This window comes from Sceloporus undulatus, chromosome 1 (assembly GCF_019175285.1).
Source record: "Sceloporus undulatus isolate JIND9_A2432 ecotype Alabama chromosome 1, SceUnd_v1.1, whole genome shotgun sequence".
In the NCBI taxonomy this organism is placed as follows: Eukaryota; Metazoa; Chordata; class Lepidosauria; order Squamata; family Phrynosomatidae; genus Sceloporus; species Sceloporus undulatus.
In genome coordinates, this window is record NC_056522.1 from 64,113,391 (window position 1) to 64,136,840 (window position 23,450).

General features: G+C 40.2%; 1 protein-coding gene across 1 annotated transcript in view; it reads left to right on the forward strand.

The window, feature by feature from the left end:
* The window catches only part of AKT3 (AKT serine/threonine kinase 3), a 206,292-nt gene that overhangs the window by 174,262 nt on the left and 8,580 nt on the right, over positions 1 to 23,450 (forward strand). Inside the window, 4 exon segments of the mRNA XM_042446913.1 lie at positions 12,774 to 12,809; positions 12,811 to 12,903; positions 18,425 to 18,639; positions 20,319 to 20,406. Of these exon segments, the coding sequence (XP_042302847.1) occupies positions 12,774 to 12,809; positions 12,811 to 12,903; positions 18,425 to 18,639; positions 20,319 to 20,406 (432 nt within the window).

Consider the following 23,450-nt stretch of genomic DNA (forward strand, 5'->3'; position numbering starts at 1 on the left):
TAATAATAATAATAATAATAATAATAATAATAATAATAATAATAATAATATAAAATATATAGATTCCAAAAAGCAAACCTTGATTTTGCCATTTTACATAAGGGACACCATTTTGCTCTGCCATTATATTTAATGGGAGTTGAGCATCCACGGATTTTGTTATCCACGGGGGATCCGGGAACCAAACAAGGTCCCACTGTAAATGAGGCAATCAGGGCAGCTTACAACATTAAAAATTATACAAATCATATCCCCCAACCCTCCCTTCCTTAAAATAGAATTAAACATTTTACAATTAAAACATCTTTAAAAAGATCAATTACAGTTAAAACAATAAATAAATAAAACAAACAAACAACAATGGACAGGTAAACAGCAATGAGATCGGTCCATTACTTTCTGTCTTTGGTGTCCGGGCATCTATTCAGGAAAGGCCTACCAGAAGCGATCCGTCTTAAAAGCTTTTTTAAAGCTCTCTAAGGTGTTATATGACAGATCTCATCCAGCAGGCCATCCATTCCATAGTCTGGGAGCGATAGCCGAAAAGGTCCTCTGGGCAGTTGTTGATAAACTGGTTTTTATTGGTTGTAGTAGAATTCTTCCAGAGGACCTAAGTGTGCGGGGTGGGTTATACGGAAGGAGGCGGTCCCACAGATATTTTGGACCCAAGCCATTTAGGGCTTTAAAGGTAATAACCAACACCTTGTACTGGGACCAGAAACTGATGGGCAGCCAGTGAAGAGATCTTAAGATTGGTGTAATATGGTTTCTTCTAGATATAAAAGGGAGCAGATGTGATGTAGTGGTTTGAGCATAGGACTACAACTCTGGAGACCAGGTTTTGAACCCCCCCACTTGGACATGGAAACACACTGGGTGACCTTGGACATGAGGAAGGCAAACACTCTCTGAACAAATCTTGGCAAGAAAATGCAGTGATAGGTTCAATTTAGAGAAGCTGTAAGTTGAAAACATCTTGACAGTACACAACAACAAAGCCACAAGGACTTTATTTCTTCTTTATTGTTTTTAATTGTATTCTCCCCCCCCACCACCATTTTTTTTGTCATCACTGGGCTTTATAGATTGGGCCTGGGAAACCTTGGCTCTCTAGATGTTGTTGAACTGAATTTCCCTTCACTTCGTATCAGCCTCTCCAACGGCTTGAAAAATATTCCAAAAAAAATATAAATTCCAAAAAGCAAACCTTGATTTTGCCATTTTACATAAGGGACACCATTTTGCTCTGGCATTATATTTAATGGGAGTTGAGCATCCACGGATTTTTTGTTATCCACGGGGGATCCGGGAACCAAACAAGGTCCCACTGTAAATGAATTTTGGGAATTGTAGCCCAACAACATCTTGAAGGCCAAATGTTCCTCACGCCTTCTGTAGACAAGGTACATGTTCTTGAGTTATCCTGATTATTTTTTGTTGTTCTTTAAAAATCCTCTTATATCTGAATATCTACATATTCATCTGTAAATTCTTGTTTGCTTAAGATTTTTCGGCACATGTCCAAGTATGAAATGTGATGAGAAAGCATGCTATCATTTGGCTGGGTCACCCAGTATATTTTGTCCATGTTTTCCATTAATGTCACAGGCAAATTGGTTTAGATTGCCAGATCAGCATTACTAAGCCTTACAAAATAGAAAAGTATGAGCAATAATGTTGGAACTATCCAAATGAGGAGTGAATGCTTTCGTTACAGGTTTGATTATACATTGAGTGAGTCACATATAGGGATGTCATAACCCGGCGGCCCCCATGACAAACCCGCTTTTGGGGCCCCCCTCCCGGTCCTGGTCCGGTTTGGCCCCCAGCCCCCAGTTCGGGGCCCGCACAGCGCCAACCCACCTTCCCCTACCTCCCTGTGTGGCCGCGCCACCCACCTCCTCCTCCGTTCCAGGCCTTGTGGAGGAAGCAAAGGAGGAGGCGAAGGAGGAGGTGGTGTGCGGGGGGAGGTGGGGGAGGGGGGCGCGGGGGCGCGCAGGAGGCGCACCTCCTCCTCCTCCTCCTCCTCCTCCATTGCGGGCCGCGCCAAGCGAAGGAGGAGGCAGAGGTGCCTGCCTGGCTTGGTGCTCCTTGCACGCGCGCCAGGGCAGCAGGCACTGGCAAGCAACCACCCACCGCCTCCTCTGCCTGGCACGCCTCCGTGCTGGGCACTTTCTTGGGCCCGGGAGGTGGAGGCAGAGGAGGAGGCTGAGGCAGAGGTGGGTGGCTGCCTGCCTACTTCCTTGACGCTGTCTCCCAGGCCCCAGGGAGGCCTTGGACAAGGTTTTAAAATGTAAGACCTTGTTTTAAAAATTTCCTGGCAAGGAAATTAAAAAAAAAAGGTCCTACATTTTAAAACCATTTCCTACATTTTTCCCGGTTTGGAGACCCTCAGGGATGGCAACCCTAGTCACATATCAACTAACTAAAGATCTTAAATGATGATTTCAAAACATATTCTATGTAATAGAAGGATAGTGGTTCTCATTTTGGATCACTGCAAATACGTTTGCTAGGTGGTATTCGTTAGAATAATAATATTCATTACTATCAATATAGTGTGCAAAGGTATCTTATAGCACCTTTGAGACTAACTGAAAGAAGCTGGGAGAATGAGCTTTCATAGACTTGAGCTGACTTCCCAAGATGCATGGGAAGTAGGCTCAAGTCTACAAAAGCTCATGCTACCAATTTCACATACTGATTTTTCCAGACTAACAACAGTTATTTCTTTGAATGCTATCAATATTGTATTTTGCCTTCACACTGTAGATACTTTTAGTATATATAGCAGTGTTTGGACAGAAAATGCTCACTGGTAGTCCTCAAGTAAAATAATTCAAATAGCACCGAATTTAATTTCCAACATTAGGTTTTTTTCCCTATACTAGAATTAAAAACATGTTTAGCATGGAATAGATATATAATAACATATGATACTCTGTTGATATAAGTGCCTATTAAATTCCCTATACTAGTATCCATAACTAGGTTCATTAGCAGGGGAGGAAATCAGCAGTTGCATGACAACAGGATTTCAAATGTTTCTGCTGTGACTACTTGGACTGTAGCATTCCAACAGTTGCAGGAATGCATTTCTTAGAGATTACCAGGTGTTAGTCCTAAAGAATAAACTATTAACGGAAATACTGTTTCGTATACAGAAGCAATGTCAGTGTGTTTGAATTTGCAAAGAAGGAATTCTTGCAGATTATTATTATTAGGTTAAATATATGTGATATTACTTGCATGTACAGTGGTACCCCGGGATACGAATGCGCCGCCTTACGAAATTTCCGGGTTACGAAAAAAATCCAATTAAAAAAACTGTTCCGGTTTACGAAGGTTTTTTTCGGGTTACGAAAAAATTTTGGTGCTTTTCGGCGCTATTTCACACGAAATCGCGGCTTTTCCCCATTAGCGCCAATGGGTTTTTCGGCTTGCGAAGTATTCCGGGTTACGAAAGCGGCGGCGGAACGAATTAATTTCGTAACCCGGGGTACCACTGTATGCCATTAGTATGAAGGGCTTTAAAAATGTACATAGAAACTATGTTGGGTGCTATGTGGCAGTAGGACTGTTGGTGAGAGGAAAAGCAAAATTTAACTCTTTTCCTTTGCCATCCGCTTGATAACCTCTTGATAAAAATAGTGTGACTAACACTATTTTCATAGGGAGGTAATATCTATTGTCCCCACCTTATTATGATGGTCTATAGATGAAAGCTTGTGGAAGAAAGGGCATTCTTTAGTGCCCTAGGTGAGTTTTCGGTTGGCTTGACTGATGCTTCTATTAAAGCCCTCTTTCCATTGTGGAATACAAAGTTGATCTGGATCTTTTCAGTCCAAGTCAGGGATAGGCAATTCATGAATGTTCAGATATTTCAGCCCTAGCCAGCCTAGCCATCTGATCCATGCCCACAAGAAACCATTATAGCACTCTCAGAGGTTCATTATGTCATGTGTGTGAAATTGTCATACCCAACCTAATCTAGATGCCAGGGGAGGCAGTCTAGTCTCAATGGCCAGCATCTGATCCTGTTCTGATCCTGTTCTATGGGCTTAATTTCAGGAGTTACAATCTGAAGTGTTGTAGGCTGACAATACTCAGAAGCCAATTTCCTGTTTATTTGATCCTTGCCCTTAATGGCTAATTATATTACACAGAAATAAAACAATTGACTGAGGCTAGGCAGTAATTAACACTGATTCACAAGAAGGGGTGGTGCTAGCTGCCTTGAAGTAGATAGTTGGATGACCATTCTATAAAATACCTTCTTAGGAAGGTAACAGTATGTAAAAGAGAAGAACTTATAACAGAGGAGGACCATCAGGATGTGGGAGGGAGGGCCCTGGACAATCTCTATCCTGCCGTGCAGCCATAAAGGAGGCCAGGTCAACCAGACCACAAGGACCCATGAAAGGACTATTGGGAGGCCAGCAGGGAAAGCACTGTTCCACCCCCACTGCGCTGGAAGCTGGGCCATGAGGTTCCAGAGGAGCACCATTGGGCAGCAAAGAGGGGAGGGCACTGAACCATCACAAGACACCTGAGAACTAAAGGAGAGAGGACAGGAGGGGGGCAGAGAAACATAGAGAGGCTTGAGGAGATGGGTAGGGAAGCAAACAGTAAAATAACAATGGGAGGAATGACACAGAAGGGCAAACAGCTACTGGGCAGCAGCAGTAGTGGTGGGTGACACTGATGTTGACAGAACAGCACTGATACCATAGCTAACACATGTTAGCATTGCACACATGGAAACTAAGGACCCTCCTTGTGTGACCCCTCACAAAAATCCCCAATGATGAGACAGTCCCAATGAGGCACAGGCAGGACCAGAACACGGACTAAGAGATAGGAAGGAATAACAGGGAGAACAGATGAGTCAGGGGCATAGAAAAACCCCAAAGACAGGAAAATAGGTAGTAGACATGTTCAAAAATGCAAATGCTGTCTGAAGAAGCATCATACATGCAGGGACTTGGACTGTGAGAAGCTTGAGCCAGGGGAGGCTAGACATAGGACTTTATCACACAAGACAAATCTTGCTCAGAAACGGGATTTTAAAAGTACAGTAGAAAAAAACTCGCAAATGCGGGATGTTTTTCAGATAACATTGTTCCCATACAGCAATAATGCAAAAATAAAGCGAACGGAAAGTGGACAAAAACAACACTTTTTTACTTTTGGGAACTTCCCGAAAGTATGAAGGTGTTGTTTTTGTCCACTTTCCATTTGCTTTATTTTCACATTATTGCTGTTTGGAAAAACGTGTCTGAAAAACTTCCCGCGTTTGCAGGGTTTTTCTATTTTTAAAAACCCCGTTTCTGAGCGGGATTCATCTAGTGTGATAAGGCTCATAGTAAAAAAGAAAATGGAACACATAGATGTTTATCACAACTTATGCTCTTTAAAGAGGTACTATTCCAGTGTACTCCTTAGCAGCCTCCTGTTGCTGCTGGGATTGGCAGTTTTAAGGGAGCGAACTTCTCTGCCTGAGAATTCAATACCCCTCCTAAAAACTGCCAGTCCCAGCATGCAACAGGAGGCAGCTAGAGGAGTCACACTGGAATAGTACCTCTTTAAGAGCTCGTCTGATAAACACCATAGACATAGTAAATAGCTAAAATGGAAAGGGAATGGGTCACTGATTCAGACAAGTACAATGTGCCCGCATTATACACGGGTGCAACTTACACAGCTTTAAACATAATATAAATAATAATAATATAATAATCTTTTATTTCATCCCGCCTTTCACGAAAGTGATCAAGCGGCTTACAAAAAACAGTTAAAACATCAGATATAAAAAATTTAAAAGACATTATCGGGGATATTAACAGGAATAAAACATAAACAGAACAGAAATGAAGCATACACATTCATCATTCAACAGGGGCTAAATAAGCGACTATTTACAAATTATGGAGTCAAAAGACAGAGAGCAATGGGGCAGAAACAAAGAACACATTAGCTAAAGTGAAAAAGCTAAAGTGAAAAAGCCAGCTGAAATAAGTGTGTTTAATTGTTTCTTGAAAGAAAACAAGTGATGCCAGCGGAGCTCTATGGGAAGCTCATTCCACAATAAAGGGGCAACATACGCTGCAAGCCGTGCCGGAAAAAGGCTCAGAACGCCTGGAAGGGGTAATGATGTGTGTGCTGCGGGTGTGAGCCCCATTCTTTTGAATGGTGCTTGAGCATACGTGGAATTCCCCTTATGCAGGGGGATCCAGAATGGATCCCCCTCATAAGGGAAGGGCCCACTGTACATAGTGTTCTTCTGAAATGAAAAGACAGAAGAAACAGGATGGCCTTCATACTAAGAAGAGATGTGGCAAAACCTGTCAAAGAATACAATGCAAAATCATACCAAATCATGTCAATAAGGCTTAAAGGAAAACCTATATCACCATAATTCAAGTATATGCACCAACTACAGAAGCAAAAGAAGAAAAGATTGAGAGATTCTATGAAGGAGTTCAGGAGGAAATTGACAACACACCAACACAGGTTGTCAAGCTGATGATAGGTGACTGGAATACCAAAGTAGGAAGCAAAGAAAAATTTAAAAAACAGTAGGCAGATTCAGATTAAGCAAAAGAAATGAAGCAGGTGATCATCTGACTGACTTTTGTATGGCCAACAACTTTGCAAACACCTTTTTCATACAAACAGAAAGACTATACACATGTACATGACCAGATGGCCAATAGAAAAACTGAATACATTATATAATTGGAAACAAAGGAGAAGCTCTATTCAGTGGCCAAGACTAGACCAGAAGCTGACTGTGATACAGATCATGAACAATTTATATCAAAAATAAAAGTAAAGCTGAAGAAGAAATCAGAACCAGTCATCATAACAAAATATGATTTAAACAATATCTCAACAGAATTTTATGCCAATATAAGAAAAAGATTTGTGCTATGAAGCATAATTGACCAAGAACCAGAAGAACCCTGGTCAAAAGCCAAGTACAACATAAAGGAAGAATGCAGACAGACGCTTAATAATACTTACTTAATAATACTTATTTATTTATACCCCACTCTTCAGCCAAGGCTATCAGAGCGGCTTACAATTTGTTAATTAGACATTTCTCTGCCCTCAGGCTTATGATCTAAAAAAGACAACAACAACAACAACAACAACAACAACAATAATAGGATTTATTTATATGCCGCCCAATCACTGGGAATCCGGGCGGCTTACAACAGAGGGGATAATAGACGGTTGCCTGCCCTCAGGCTTACAATCTAAAAGACACGACACAAAAGGAGAAGGGAATGGTGGGGGGGGGAGGGGATCAGGTCCAGCATTATTCTCTCCCTCTGAGGCCCGGACCAAGGCAGATGGACCGGAGGGAGGGCTCTTCTTCTTCAAGCTAGCCCTGATGGAGCTGGGCCAGCCTATGCTCTCCCTCATAGGCCAGAAGATGACAGTTATGGAGGGAGGAGCCGCTTTCTTCAGGCTAGCCCTGATGGAGCTGGGCCAGCCTATTCTCTCCCTCACTGGCCGAAAGACACAGAAGGAGAAGGGAATGGCAGTAGGGAAGGGGAAAAGTCCAGCAGATCTGCTCTCCCTCGGAGGCCTGTTGGAGCTGGCTTGCCTTCCTCTCCCTCAAGATGGTGGATGAAGGCAAGCCAGCTCCAACAGGCCTCCGAGGGAGAGCAGATCTGCTGAACTTTTCCCCTTCCCTACTGCCATTCCCTACTGCCTTCTTTCAGGCAAAGCCTGTTGGAGCTGGCTTGCCTTCCTCTCCCTCAAGATGGTGGATAGAAACAGCGGATGACAGATAAAAGTTTTGAAGCAGTAAAGAAAAGAAGAGAAGCATACCAAAAGGGAGGTAGGAACAAATTCAGAACCATGAATCTGACTGTACAATGATTAGTGAGAAAAGACAAAGACTACGATGATGAATGCAAAGAAAAAGAAGACAACAACAAAAAAGGAAGAATGAGAGACCTTTTCCACAAGATCTGGGAAACTAAAGGGAAGTTCAGACGAATGGCTGGTTTGTAATGTTTCTCTATGACAATATAAAGAACATTATTGAAAACCAGGAAGAAACAAAAAGATACTTGAAAGAACAGAAGAGTTATACAAAAGAGATGATAAAAATGAAAGACTCATGGAATAAAGAGCCATATGCCATGGAAGCTGCAATAAGAGAAATGGGGGGAAAACAAATCACCAGGAACAGATGACATCTCAGTTGAACTACTTCAGTCCACATTAGCAGAATCAACTCTAGTAATAACCAATATATATCAGCAAATATGGAAAACAAAATGGTGGCCAGCAGATTGGAAATGATCAATACAAATCCCAATCCACGAAAAAGGAGACAGCAACTATAGGGACATAGCATTAATCTTCCACACAAGCAAAATTATATTCAGAATTGTGAAACATAAACTCCAATCACATATGAAGAGAGAAATCGCAGAGATCCAAGCAGGGTTCAGGAAAGGAAGAGGCACTAGGGACCACATTGCAAACATACGATGGCTAACGGAATGCACCAAGGAATTCCAAAAGAAAATCAGCATGTGTTTTATAAACTACAGCAAAGCCTTTCACTGCATAGATCATGAAAGGCAATGGAACACTCTTAAAGAAATGGGAGTGCCATGACATCCGATAGTCCTGATGAGGAATCTGTAGGACAAGAGGCTACTGTTAGAACAGAACAGGGACTGCAGTCAAGAAATCAGAAGAAGAGTAGAAATGAGGAGTGCAGCTGTGAAAGAACTAGAAAATATCCTAAAGAGCAAAGACATAGAATTGAGCGTCAAAGTTAGAATTGTACAAGCCATTGTATTACCTATTACCATGTATGAATTCGAGAGCTGGACAGTGAAGAAAGCAGATAAGAAGAAAATCAATGTATAGTCATCCCTCCGTATTTGCAGATTTGATTATTCACGGATTTCATTAATATGTTCTTTCAGGACTGTCTAGGTCCTCCAGTGCAACTCTGTGGTCAACTTTAACTAAAAGTTGCACCGAAAGACCATTTGTAGTTACTCCAGTGCCATTCTATGGTCAGTGTATGTTGGACAATGACCACAGAGTTGCACTGGAGGACCTAGAGATTCCTAGAGAGGTGTCCTCTCAGGTAAAAACAGTGTTTTTGTTATTTGCAGTTTTTCCATATTCATGGGGGTCTTGTTCCCCTAACCCTAGCGAATATGGAGGGACAACTGTATTTAGGATGTGGTGCTGGGGAAGAGTGCTGAGGATACCATGGACAGCCAAAAAAGACAGACAGATCCTAGAATAGATCAAGCCTGAAATCTCCTTAGAAGCCAAGATGACTAAACTGAGGCTGTTGTACTTTGGCCACATCATGAGAAGACGCAACTCATTGGAAAAGACGATAATTCTAGAAAAGGTGGAGAGAAATAGAAAAGAGAGGAAGATTGCATGCTAGATAGATAGACTCTGTTAAGGAGGACATGGATATGAATTTACAGGACCTAAACAGAAGAATGGAGGAAAGAGAGTCTTGGAGATGTCTCATCCACAGGGTTCACCTGTATTGAGATGGACTCTGAGGCAGTTAACAACAACAAAACAGTTTGTTGACACACAGAACTATATTTCTTATACTGAATACAAAGCAGAGCTAAACCAACACCTATGTTTGGTAATGAAGTTGATAAGGACTAAGAAATGGCCACACAGTGCCAACAATACAAAGGTTATGTTTCCAGGTACAAAGAACTAGTCCTAGGTAGTGTTGCACTCTCAGCCAGAGGTGTAAGTAGCAGTGACAGCCTGTGTGAAACTATTCAGATATAAATCAAAATGATATATTGAAAGGATGACTTAGGTGATGCATCAGAAGTAAAATGGAAGATATTACTGTAGTATGAAATCAGGGGCTTATTCCAAAGACATGGACAAACCTGACTTTTGCATGGACAATCCTGACTTTGGTATTTGACATAACCATTTTGTGGCGGTGGGATTGCATGCCCCTGTGAAGCAAAAAGCTACTCTGACAGTAGCAGGGTGATCAAACATCCTCCTTTTCCAGGACATGTCCTACATTTCAGCCTTCTGTCCAAGAGGAATTCCATTTTGAGCATGACTAATTTATATTTATATGGCATTTGGTCAGGTAGCAGTGCTGTTGTTAGTGTCTCCCATGTCTGACAGGCTTTTGCTCAGGAGCCAGATTAAATGTGCCAAACAGCTACTGGGCAGTAGCAATGGGTGAGAGGTGACACTGGTGGAGGATCTCTCAAATACAATACAAGTGGCTCAATAGCTAACAATTACCTGTACTGCACAGAAGAAGGCAGTGGTAAACCACTCCTGAAACCTTTTACCATGAAAACCCTATGGTGATACCTCTGGGCTAGTGGGGAGGACAATTCCCTCACTTTGGGAGGACCATGGTTTGTTTTAGGCTGGGAGTAAATATTTTTCTCTGAGAGTCGTAGCAGATGGACAGGAAAAGTGGCTTGATCCTGGCTTTTCTGAAAGTGGGTTGAAACCCACTGTCTTCATGGCCCGTTCCTAAAGTGATCTGAACACTCATGGGCTGCATGCACCATGCAGCATCAAGCTGCATTACATGATTATTATTTTTTGTTGCCTCCCCATCTAATATGTGCACCATCATGGAAACACACCACCTGTGATCCCCAATTACCTCCTTCTTCCTGCCCAGATGCCATTCCACTGGACACTCGCCCATCTTACTGGGAACACAGTCACACATGCAATGTGCCACCTGTACAGTGCATTGGTGCATTGGTGTCCCTAGTGATACATTGGCAAAACACAATCATGGAGGCCTCCCAATAATTCCTCTTTCACTGCATGCCCCCCTCTTGGACTGTCTGGTTTGTGTATGTTGTAATTACATCCATTGCATTATTGTTGGTTGTGTTTTTGCTTTGCTGAAGTCCCATACTGGCACTGGGCTGTTTATATGCCTGTGCAATGATGCACATTTTCCACCTTGAGTTGGAGTATCAACAGCTTTATTTTGCTCTGGTTTTTAGCCCCAGAGGGTAGATTCATTTCTTTTTCCACCCAGGTTTGCCTGGTGAGTCATGTAAACAGCAAGGCTTTGTGATGCTTTCAGTTGCCTCAAATACAGCAGTTTTCACAGTTTTGGGAGGGAGGTTGAGGTTTGCAAGATGAGTGGAGTGTGGAGACAAGGGAAACCAATCCACTGTTTTATGGCAGTTTGAGTAAGTGGAGTCTGGGGCTTTGGCATTTCTGGGGCCTTCAGAAGTTGCAAAACAGTCTCTGAAGGCAGTACTGTTCTAGGTTATTAGCTGCTGGTCCCTGAAGGTTATCCAGGAATGAAAGTACCAGTTGTGGGCATTGGCTACTAGACTGTGGATAGAGGTATGACACTGGTTACTAGCACACTGGTGTCAAAATGCCAGATCCTGCTCCCATCAAATAACTTGAGAAGCACTGTCCTGGGGGGTTGTGTATGGTCCATGGGCTACACTTTCTCCATAATAGTCCTTGAGAGTTCAGGGCTTTTTTATTTTTAAAAAAATGCAGAATTAAAGGGTTAAATGGGAGAATGTGCAGTTTGTTATCCTTATCTGGGGAAGGATGTACCTGGCCCCCCATATTTGGGGTTGTTGCTCAGCCCTCATATAGAAGATTGTGAGGATGAGCAGCAGAAGCACAGTGTGTTAACCCATATGCATAGAAGACTAGTTGGAGAGTTACAGCTACAAATAAGAAACCTCTCTATCTCAGCTCAGCTTTGCAGCATGTAGGCTCTGTTGATCATCCTCATAGGCCACTATTTATTTCATTCTTCTCTTTCAATGTATATCTTTTTAGCAGGATATGGAGTTCATTTCTCAAGATAACCTGTTAATTGTCAAAGTCTCCAATTATTGTTGCAAAACTGTTGCAAGACCTGCTTAGAGATGGTAATGTGAACTATAAATACACATAGGCCCGATTTAAATGGGCCTTTTTTCGCCACCCCTGTCACGTGCTAGAGGTTGGCCGTCCATACCGGCCTCACCCCAGCACGTGATGGGGGCGTCAAAATGGTGGTGCCCTGTACATACGGGCACTGCCATTTTGACGTGATGGACACGTAGCGTCCGCACATCACGAGTGTGCCATTTGTGCACTCGGGCGTTGCAAGCGCAACGCAAAAAGAACCCGCTTTTTGCGGGTTCTTTTTCCGCCGCCGGGAAGCCTCGCTGTTTGGAGGCTGAGGCTTCCCGCCGGAGGAAATGGAGACAGCAGCAAACCGCCCTTTTTGGGCAGTCTGTATCCCGCCATAGTTTCCAAATAGAAATTAATAGTCTTCCTATGAGAATATACATGACAATTATGATACTGTGTATATTTATGTGCCTTCAAATTGCCTGTTAACTTATGATGACCCCCATGAATTTCATCAGGTTTCTTAGGTAAGAAATAGTCAGTTTTAAGGGCTAAAATAGATATGATTAGGCCCTGTAAACTATTATTTGCTCATTTGTGGAACAGTAGGTTGGGGAGGAGATACAGTTTAAGGCAAAAAAGCATAGGGAAAAGGTTAATCCATCACCCAATTTGGGAGAGCCTGCAACCACTTTTAACCAAAAGGCAGACAAACAAAAGACCCAGAGCCATTGAGAGGTCTAGTTATTCAAGTCCCATATCTCATGTAGTTTTACTTTAATTATATTCAAATTATAATAACATTGAATGTGACAGTTTTTTCCTATTTCCTCCTTTAAAATGGCTAAAATATGATTTTGTATATTTGTAAAATACAGTTAGAGAATCTAATGTTGGATAAAGATGGACACATAAAAAATTACAGATTTTGGACTTTGCAAAGAAGGAATCACAGATGCAGCTACTATGAAAACATTCTGTGGCACACCAGAGTATTTGGCTCCTGAGGTATGTCAGCATTTATTTTGTGTATTTAAATATGCTATATTTTATTTAATTACAACAGGGGGAGGGACCATGTTGCTTCCAGGTGTTGTTGGACTGCAGTTACCACCAACCCTAGCTAGTATGGCTAATGGCAAGGGATGATAGTGGTTGCAGTCCAATAGCATATAGAGGACTACTTATTTCCTGTTCTTGGATTGTGTGCTCAAATACAGTTGAACAGTAATTCAAATTGTGTATATTCAAATACTGGAGTTTATAGAAACTCAAACTTTAAGCATTAGTACAATTGTGTTAATTCAAATATATTATATCACACCCATCACGGGGGTATTTCATGTACCAGTTTTCATTAAACTAGTTTTCTTTATGTAGGTTAATTCTTCTGCATAAAATAATATTTAATAGAAAAGAGTATTGAAGTGTTTTAAAATCAACAACATAAAATTGTACTTGTTCAGACTGAACAGATTTTTCATGGATTGCTTCAGACATCAAAATACAAAATTCATTATTTTTAGTGATTAGTTTCTTTTTTAGCTAGAGAATGGTTTCCATGTTTATATTCATTGAATATCATAACTATTATTCTGTTACTTATATGGACTTTCAGCTTTTCTATTGAGATAGTGATACTTGCTCAGTCATCTAATTGTAAAACAGTTTGGAAATCAAATTTAGCTCCTATGCAAGTGTTAAGTATGTTTTTGGCAGTTCACTTTTATTATGCCCAGTCCTCAAATGTATGAGCAGATAATCATCTGAATGTTAGTTATTTTTCACATGCTTGTGTGATCACACAAAAAGTATGTGCTAAAAAGAAGCAGATGGTGACAGATGGGGAAGGTTGAATAAGGTGGTTTTGGAAACCTAGAAAAATGCACTTCTGCAATAGTGTAAAAATAAAAAATTATTTGATTGCCAAGTTCGAGTTAACAAAACAAGGACACAGGATGAAACCTTGATTATAAATTGACATTTATTTTATAGTAGTCCTGATAAAATGCTTGTGTCATTGTCAAAATTTTATCCTATCACATATCTGTTGTAAGGAATAAAGAACATTGTCTTAGGCAATGTTCTAGGCACTACGAACCAAAGAACTTATTAAACCTTACTTTTGAATATATGTTTGTAGTTCTTGGCCATCAGAGTAATAACATTTAGTCTTAATCATAGAGTCCAAAACAATTTTGCTTTGGGTTTTGTTTTGTTTTTTGAAGCAGTGCTTTTATAGATCTCAGTTTTGATACTGCAAACGATTTGTTTTGTTAAGCGAATTTGAAACTACCATAGATAAATAGATACTGAAATGCACGCAAAATTATAAATGTTTTCCCAATTTTAGTCATTTTTCCTTGCTTTGTTGTGGTAGCCTCATTATTTTTTGTTACAGTAGTTTCATTATTATGCAGTCTTGTTCACTTGGTGACAAAATTTCATGGTTTTAGCATAAGGTTAAGGATTTCTCTTTTGGAGGGCATTTATTTAATTGAATGTCCTAGCTTGGATGGTTACTTTTGTTTCTCACTCCTGTCATGGATTGAGACAGTAGTAGCTTTTGTTCTTAAAGTAATTTTTTCCAGATGGAGTCCACCCCCCAGTATTTAGTATGGTTTTCAATGAAAATATTATTATGTATTCTATTTTGTTGTTGTTTTTAATCATTTAAAAAGTTGCTTTGTGACTCTTTTTCTGCATGTGAAAAAATTACATTTGATTAACTAAACTAGCTAAACTACCCATGATCCATCATTTGGAGATAGAATAATACATTCCCAAACATAATACTGGAAAAATGAAATAATTTACAAGAAATACATTACAAGAAATGTGTAACTGCAGAGACAGATACCTGGACATCAGCAGATGGAAGAAGCCTGTCAGCAGATCTAACGCTAGATGGTTTTGCTCCGTAGTTACCCCCTGAATGATTGCAACAGGGTGCTGCTCTGCCTCTCTCCTTACTCCTCGCATCACTTAAAACTCAGCTTTCTAGGCCTCCAGAGTGTATACTGTAGGTGTGAGGAGGCTGCATGGAGGATAGTAATCTCCACCTCCTAATTCTGCTGATGGGCTTTTTCTGTCAGCCCAAGTAATCACTGGTGTACAGGGCTAATGGGATCTGGCCCTTGCCTGTAGAAAAAAACATTCAATTTATTTTCAGGTATCTAAAAATATTTGAAATACACCTTCATTTCACGTATTAGGAGAGTGCATTTTTTATCAATTAGACAATTTGAGGCATAGATGAATCTCATACTGTATTCACCCTATCCAAATGATAATTGTACTGGAAGCACAATGTGGCTTTCACTTATATTGAAAGGAAGGTATATAGAGGTTTTTCATTTCTCCAACAGAATTAATAACATCCTGAGACAAAGGTAGTTGGAGCAGCCTACAGATGTACTGTTATTAGCGGGTGCTGAAAAGTTCTTTGCCCAGACAAGAAGGGAATGACCTAGAGGCATGAAACATACATGCTATTCCACATATTCATATCAAAGCTCAACACACTTGGCGTATTATTTCTCAATTTGTTTAACCCCTCTAAAAACAAAATCTGATGTCTGGTCACTGAAGTAATAAATAATAAATAAAACTTTTATTTATATCCCGCTTTTTGTTATAAACAATCAAAGCGGCTTACAAGAGTTAAAATACATCCATATATACAAAATATCCCCCCTTAAAAGACAATTAAACAATATAGAATTTAAAATTACATAACAATTAAAACCAATAAAAGTGGAAGAGTCATAATATATATGTGGGGGGGGGGGCAATCACCACTTGGCCGAGTAGTTTATTCTGGAAAGGCCTGCTGGAAGAGATCTGTCTTGATAGCTTTCTGGAAGCTGTCTAAGTTGGTGATTTGACGGATCTTGTCCGGCAGGCCGTTCCACAGGCTGGGAGCGGTTGCAGAAAAGGCCCTCTGGGAAGTTGCAGTCAGTCTAGATTTTATAGGTTGCAATAAATTCTTCCCTGAGGACTTGAGAGTACGGGGTGGATTATATGGAAGTAGGTGATCCCTTAGATAGGTTGGGCCCAAGCCACGTAGGGCTTTAAAGGTAATAACCAACACCTTGTACTGTGCTCGAAAACTAATAGGCAGCCAGTGGAGTGACTTTAATATTGGTTTTATATGGTCACTCCTAGATGTTCCAGTGATCAACCTAGCCACCATATTCTGTACCAGTTGAAGTTTTCGGACTAGGCGCAAGGGTAGCCCCATGTAGAGCGCATTGCAAAAGTCAAGTCTTGAGGTTACCAGTGCATGTACTACAGTTTTGAGGTCATCCAATTCCAGGAAAGGGCGCAGCTGGCGTATCAGCCGAAGCTGATAGCAGGCGCTCTTGACCGTCGCATTCACCTGATTTCTCATCTGAAGCGACAGACCAAGAAGCACCCCCAGACTGTGAACACAGTCCTTTGAGGAGAGCATGAACCCCTCTATGACTGGAGGTTGCAGCCCAATACCTGGTTTAGGAGCCCCTACTGTAAGTACCTCTGTTTTGTCTGAATTCAGCTTGAGTTTGTTTTCCTTCATCCAGTCCATTACTGCCTCAAGACACTGATTGAGGGGAGAAATACCATCTGTTGTCGTCGCTGATGCCCGAGACATGGAGAAATATATTTGGGTGTCATCAGCGTACTGATAACACCCTGCCCCATGTCTACAGATGATTTCTCCCAGCGGCTTCATATAAATGTTAAATAGCATCGAGGACAGGATGGCAACCTGAGGGAGGCCACAATTGAGCTCCATTTTTGAGGCGCAACTGTCCCCAAGCATCACCCTCTGGAACCTGCCCGAGAGGAAGGAACAGAATCTCTGCAACGCAGTGCCTCCAATTCCTAACCCTCTCAGGCATTCCAAAAGGATGTTGTGCTCTATTGTGTCGAATGCTTCTGAGAGGTCTAAGACCACCAACAGGGTCATGCTCCCTCTGTTGATGCCTAGACGAAGGTCATCAGTTAAGGCGACCGTGGCAGTCTCCACCCCATATCCTGTCCTGAAGCCAGTTTGAAATGGATCTAGATAATTTGCTTCATCCAAGACCGCTTGGAGATGAAGAGCGACAGCCCTCTCGATCACCTTGCTCAAAAATGGCAGATGGGATCCAGACCTATAGTTTTTCATGTCCAGGGGGTCCAGGGAAGGCTTTTTTAGAAGCAGTCTAACAACTGCTTCTTTTAAAACAGATGGTACATGACCTTCCCTAAGGGATGCATTGATGACACGTCTAGGAAGTGCCATCAAGGCATCACCCCCCCTGGATGGCTAGCCCTGATGGGCAGGGATTGAGGGGCATGTCGTTTTCCTCACCTTTCCAAGGATCTTGTCCACGTCATCAGTATTCACAAGCTCATACTGTTCTTCTGCTGCCATCACCTCAGAAACATTAAAAATGTCCTTTCTTTCAAACTTTTAAAATGTTTGGAAATAGGAAATAGTTAGATGGAGCAAGATCTGATGAGTAGGGTGGATGGTCTATGCACTCAGACCCCACATTCTTCAAAACATCCATCGTCTTGCCAGCCCTGTGAGGAGTTGCATTGTGCTGCAAAAATAGAACATTTTCCCACAGTTTCCCTTGCCAGTTCCTCCTTTAATCAGCACAGCAAGTTAGAGTAGCACTCTGTATTGACTATTTGGCTCTTCTGAAGATAGTAATCAAAATACCTTCTTTATTCCATGGTATCTGGGTAACTTGGGGGTTTCTACTGAACCTTGTTTCTGGTTAGCATTCAAACATTTTAGCAACTGAGATGACTGACAACGTCTGCATAGCCAAGTGCTTGTGAATAATAATAAACCCAGTGCATTCTCAAATTATCTGTAGTGTCTCAGCAATTGTTTTAGCTGAGATTTGCCAATCTGCCAAAATCAGGTGATGAACATGCTCAACAATTTCAGGAGTTGACACTGTTGAAGGCCTCCCAGATCTTGCTGCATGTTTGGTCCCAAAATTTTCACACCAAAAGATGGCGCACCACTCCTTCACAGTTCAGTTTGAAGGGCACTCAATATTGGCATCATCAACTCATGGATTTCCTTTAGAGTTTTGTTCTGTAGAAACAGGAACAGGAACATCATGATGGCCCATAGTTCAGCACTTGAACATTCCATACTTTTCATTCACATGGTTCTATCATTGATCTGAAAAAATCCAGAAATTAGACCTTAAGATCCTGCAACTTGGCAGTTTACAATACAAAGGAACACTCTTTCAAGCTTCAGTGAGAAAATTACACTGAGATTTGGGGAAGTGAGGCAGGCCAAGAACTTTTCAGCACCCCCTCGTATTTGCAATGCCATTTGCATTGCCATCAGCCAGGCCTGTGTTCTCAGAGCAGAAATGTAGGCTGAACAAGCAAGGAGGGCTCTTTCATACCCAGACATAGGGCCTGGTTTAACTGCTTATGATGGGATACATAATTGATAGATGTATTGGAGTTAACTTTAAAAGAATGGACATCTAGTATAAGTATTAATGCTTTTATTTTATTATTTTAGGTTTTAGAAGACAATGACTATGGTCGTGCAGTGGATTGGTGGGGACTTGGAGTTGTTATGTATGAAATGATGTGTGGCAGATTGCCGTTCTACAACCAGGATCATGAAAAACTTTTTGAACTAATATTAATGGAGGATATAAAATTTCCTCGAACACTCTCATCTGATGCAAAATCATTGCTTTCAGGTCTGCTGATAAAAGATCCAAATAAACGGTAAATCTAAAATAATTATTTTCTAGAGCAATTTTCCATTAGTCTTTATTTTCTTTTTAAAAGTGTGAAATACAGTGGGTCCTTGTTATTTGCTGGGGTTTGGTTCCAGGATCCCCATGGATAACAAAATCTGTGGATGCTAAAGTCCTATTAAATATAATGGCATAGCAAAATGTATATATAATGGAAAACCAAGGTTTGCCATTTGTAATTTATACTTTTAAAAAATATTTTCAAGCTGTGGATGATTGAATCTGTGGATAAAATATCCGTGGATAAGGAGGGCTGATTGTATTGTGAAATTGTGCACATAATAACTTAAAAATAGTTGCTCTGGCTATGACGTGAAATCAGTAATCAACAGCCCACAGAGATGGAGGTTGAAATTTGAAAAGAATAATCTTGACTCAACACTTAAAAGGCACATGTTTGTCTTTGTGCAGACATGCATATGTACGTGCACGTGCGCACGCACGCACACACACACACACACTGCTCTTTAATCAACAGGGTGACTAATTAAAAGTCTCATGAAATAATAGGTAAAATAAACTACATAATATCTCACTGTATGGGAATTAAAAGTGGGGCAAGGCCTGCTTTTTATTATTTTTTTTAATGAGATCATTACTGTTTATGGACTAATGTCAACATGTTTACAATGGATAGCCTAATTCTATTGAAAAGGGGATTCTGGAATGAAGCAACATAAACAGTATGAGAAGAAAGATTATTGCAAGAAGTAGAATGAATAAAACAGGTAAAATAATGTAGAAAAATAATTGGGATGAAATCAGAAGCCATCACAAGAAGTTAAAAACCATCAGAATTAAAACATAGAATGCTATTGAAGAGGTCAGTGGAAAATGCTAGTCCCTAAGTTGCTTTTGACAGTGTGGTAGTGGCTTGAACATTGGACTGTGACTCTGGAGACATGGTTTCAATTCTCTGCTCAACCTTGGAAACTCACTGGGTGACACTGGGTGAATCATACACTTTCAGCCCCAGAAAAGCTCATTATAAGTTTGCCTTTGGGTTGCCATAAGTCAGGAATGACGTGAAGACACACAACAACAAACAACAATAACTGTTCTGTGTCAGAACCTATGTTCCAATTAATAAATATCATTGTACTATAGTTCTATATGGGTGCTTGCAGGTGGAAGCACTGAGGCATATTTACAGCAAAACTGGTTTTATCTTGGAGCAGTTTTAGGCTATGATGCAAATGGAATAGGAAGTAGAAGCACCTCATTGCTTCTTTATATGATGCATCTTTGGCCCATGCATATTTTGCATCTTCCAGAAAAATGCAGAGCAATATAAATGAAGAAAATGTCTCTGAGCTCTCCCCGATATCTACCCCATTTGGACTGCAGGTTGTATCCAGTACAGGTGGGACTACATGAGTTCCAAGCTGTGTTTGTAAAGGTGTGTAAAACTAGGTGTATATATTCTAAATTTTAAAATTACTTGGTCTCTAACTGGAAGGATATTCAAGTTCAAGAATGGAATTATTTAAATGGGCAACCTGTAATAACATACTGTTTCATAGGATGGTGTTATGTTTTCATAGTGATACTGAAGATTAAAATAACTAGGTTAAATTAACATTCTCCCTCGCCTCTTTTATTTTTAACTAATAAGACTTATGTAATTTATACTTCCTTTTGAAATAGTCTTGGTGGAGGACCAGACGATGCTAAAGAAATTATGCGACACAGTTTCTTTGCTGGAGTAAATTGGCAAGATGTATATGATAAAAAGGTAGGTATGGGCTGACACTGAAACTTTCCTAACAATATTACACCATTTATATGTTTTATGTCTTGTCTTTTTTAGATTGTAAGCCTGAGGGCAGGGAAACGTCTAATTAACAAATTGTAAGCTGCTTTGATAGCCTTGGCTGAAGAACAGGGTATAAATAATTATTAAAAAATTATTTTAAAAATGCAGGTTTTAAATAGTTCTGTAAAATAACAGTACTATGAAAAAGGAATCATTTTGGTCTATCTTGTTTTACTGGAAAATACAGTATTAATATTTGGCCTTAATTCTGTCTTGCTCAGTTTATGACTTAAATATACTTATGTTTACCTGTTATCAAGCATGTATTTCATAGTGATATCAGCCCAAGCACAAAAATAATGTTACTTATTTTTTATGTATCTTTTTACTACAGTCGGCCCTTCAAAATTGTGAGCTTGCCATCCGTAGAGTGGAGCATCTGCGGATTGGATGGCCCTGCCCCATTCTCCCCAATGGTGGTCCATCCACATGGCCACACCAGGGTAGTTGTGCGCACCTCACGCCACCATTGGGTAGAACAGGGTTTGAGTTCCTGTGTTTTTTGCCATCTGCAGAGGGGGACTGGAAAAGAACCCCCATGGAAATGAAGGGCTGACTGTACAAACCATCACTCTGAAACAGCAAAGTATGTATATCTCTAAATGCTTACAAATGAGCCATCTAGGCTGGATACTGGAGGGTTGGATTTAGCCCTTTCTACTGATTCACAGATCAGCATTATTTGGCTTGAGGGCAGCATGTGTGCAAATGTTTTGAGTGACCATCAATCAGAAGCTGTTTAAAAATGGGGCCATTGGAAGTATTATGGATTGTCAACTTATTTCACTGTCCTCCAGTCTTTTATAAAGACATATTCTTACAATCTTTATGTAGTGCTTAATAAACGTGGGCCTATACATTCACTATTCTGTCTGTCATAAAAACAGCTTTTATGAGATAAAATTCTTTCTTGGATGCTTGATAAGTTATGGGAAAGCGACTTCTATGTAACATGTTGTACAAATAATTTTACATGTTACTCTTTTAGAATTTATAAGAATATTATAACTCTTGAAATACATATGTGATCAAAAAGGAATTGTGTTGTGAAGTATCTATAACTGATTTTCTCTCTCTCTCTCTTATTTTATGGTATCATGCTGTGTTGTGGCTTTTAAGGAGATTTGTATGCATGTGTCTAATTCATCATGCCACAAATTATTTTAGTTCATCATTTTAATATTGTTTTATGTAGTTCCATTAAAGTGATTTCTGTTTCTGAATGGATTTCAGACACATTTTTGCTTACCTGGCAGACATGCCTTTTCTAGGATCTTCAGGACCTGTTTGAGTCTTTGGAAGCATGTTCCCTGGCACCTCCTTTTTTCCTTTCAATGACCCCTTTTGGCAGTGCTTTATATCAACAAAACAAGGATGCTTTGCAAAGTTTCACTAAGATGCTTGTCCTCAAACCTTACTTAAATAAATGAACATCAACTTCTCTCCAACCTTTCTTGGAAGCAATTCTTTCTTGTTTCTCAGGGAAACTACAGTAACTCTAAAAATAACAGCTACCAGCCACTTTTTGAAAACTAGAGACAAGAGGGAAGCCAAAAATTAAATAATGGTTGTATCCTTGTTTTGTGCACTTCATTCAACAATAGAGTCAGGGGAAAATATATATATATACACACACACATACACACATTTTTGTGATACTGTGCAGTTTAAGAAGTTCATTTTTAAATGATTTATTTAAAGAAACAGAGTTACAGTACTTTACTAAAGTTGTTCTCACTCTCTTAGATGTTCATTCGTATGATATACCGCCTCCAAATACTAAAATACTGGCCATATTTTTTTTTAATTCTCAAATGCTCTTTTCAAGCCTTGATAGATAAAAGCAATAGCATTTATAAAACACAGATCCAAAACACATTGTAGAAATAATCCAGTTTGAGACCATTTTAGCTGCCCTGGTTCAGTGGTAGGGAATTGTGGGAATTGCAGTTTATTGTGGCACCAGAGCTCTCTGACACAGAAGGCAAAATGTCTCACAAAACTGCAGTTCCCAGAATTCTTTAGCAGTGAGCCAGGGCAGTCTCAAACTGGATTATTTCTGCAGTGTGTTTTGAACCATAGTGGAAATAGCCTACACTCAGTGCTTTAGTGACCAAGCCTAAAAAGAGAGTAATAAGTGAAGTCAAATGAGAATGGATAATTCCTGTTTTTAAAACAATTTTTAATATAAACACAATGCATAATGTTATTGTGGAAATTTCTGGCAAAAATGGTAAATGGTTTCCCTATGAACATGCTCTTCCTTCTCACAAAGGAACTCTTAAAAGATAAAAACATGAAGGTTCAAGCTAAACTGGATAATTTCATTGGGTTGAATCTTGACAACTATGATAGAAAAGAAACTTGTGAAGAGGAATTCCCTGAATTCCCGGGTTGCAGGGAGCTGCTAGGGGCAAGAAGAATTAACTAAAAATAGACAAAAGCACCCTGATCAAATGGAGCCAGGCTATTATAGACTCTTACTCTGGAATTGTCAACATGTGAAGAAACCTTAACAATCCTTGGTTGGCACCCTATTCAATATTTATGAGATCATAAGTCAGACTTAACAATCTTCTAACTTTGGGGATTCACATTTATGGTAATTAATTATCAAATGTGGCCCCCCAAAACAACCCAGGCAGAGCCCCAACCAGAAGGTTTTGGGTGCTGCGGATTGGGGTGCTGGGACATGTCTTCCACTGAATAATTATTTTATCCTATTTCTGTTCAGGTCTGTGTGCATCAGCAGCTGATGTGATCTTCAATAGAGAGAGAGAGTCACTGACTCCACATAATTTTTTTTAGGTGCATGTAGATCTCACATTCTCTATTATGGCAGCAGTGCAGTTAGGTAATTTTAGACCTTGTTCTTAATACAATAGTCTTATTGTTCTTTCTTCTCTATCCTCTTTAGATAGCCATAAATATTACTTCAGTCATCAAGCAGACAACTCTTCTTT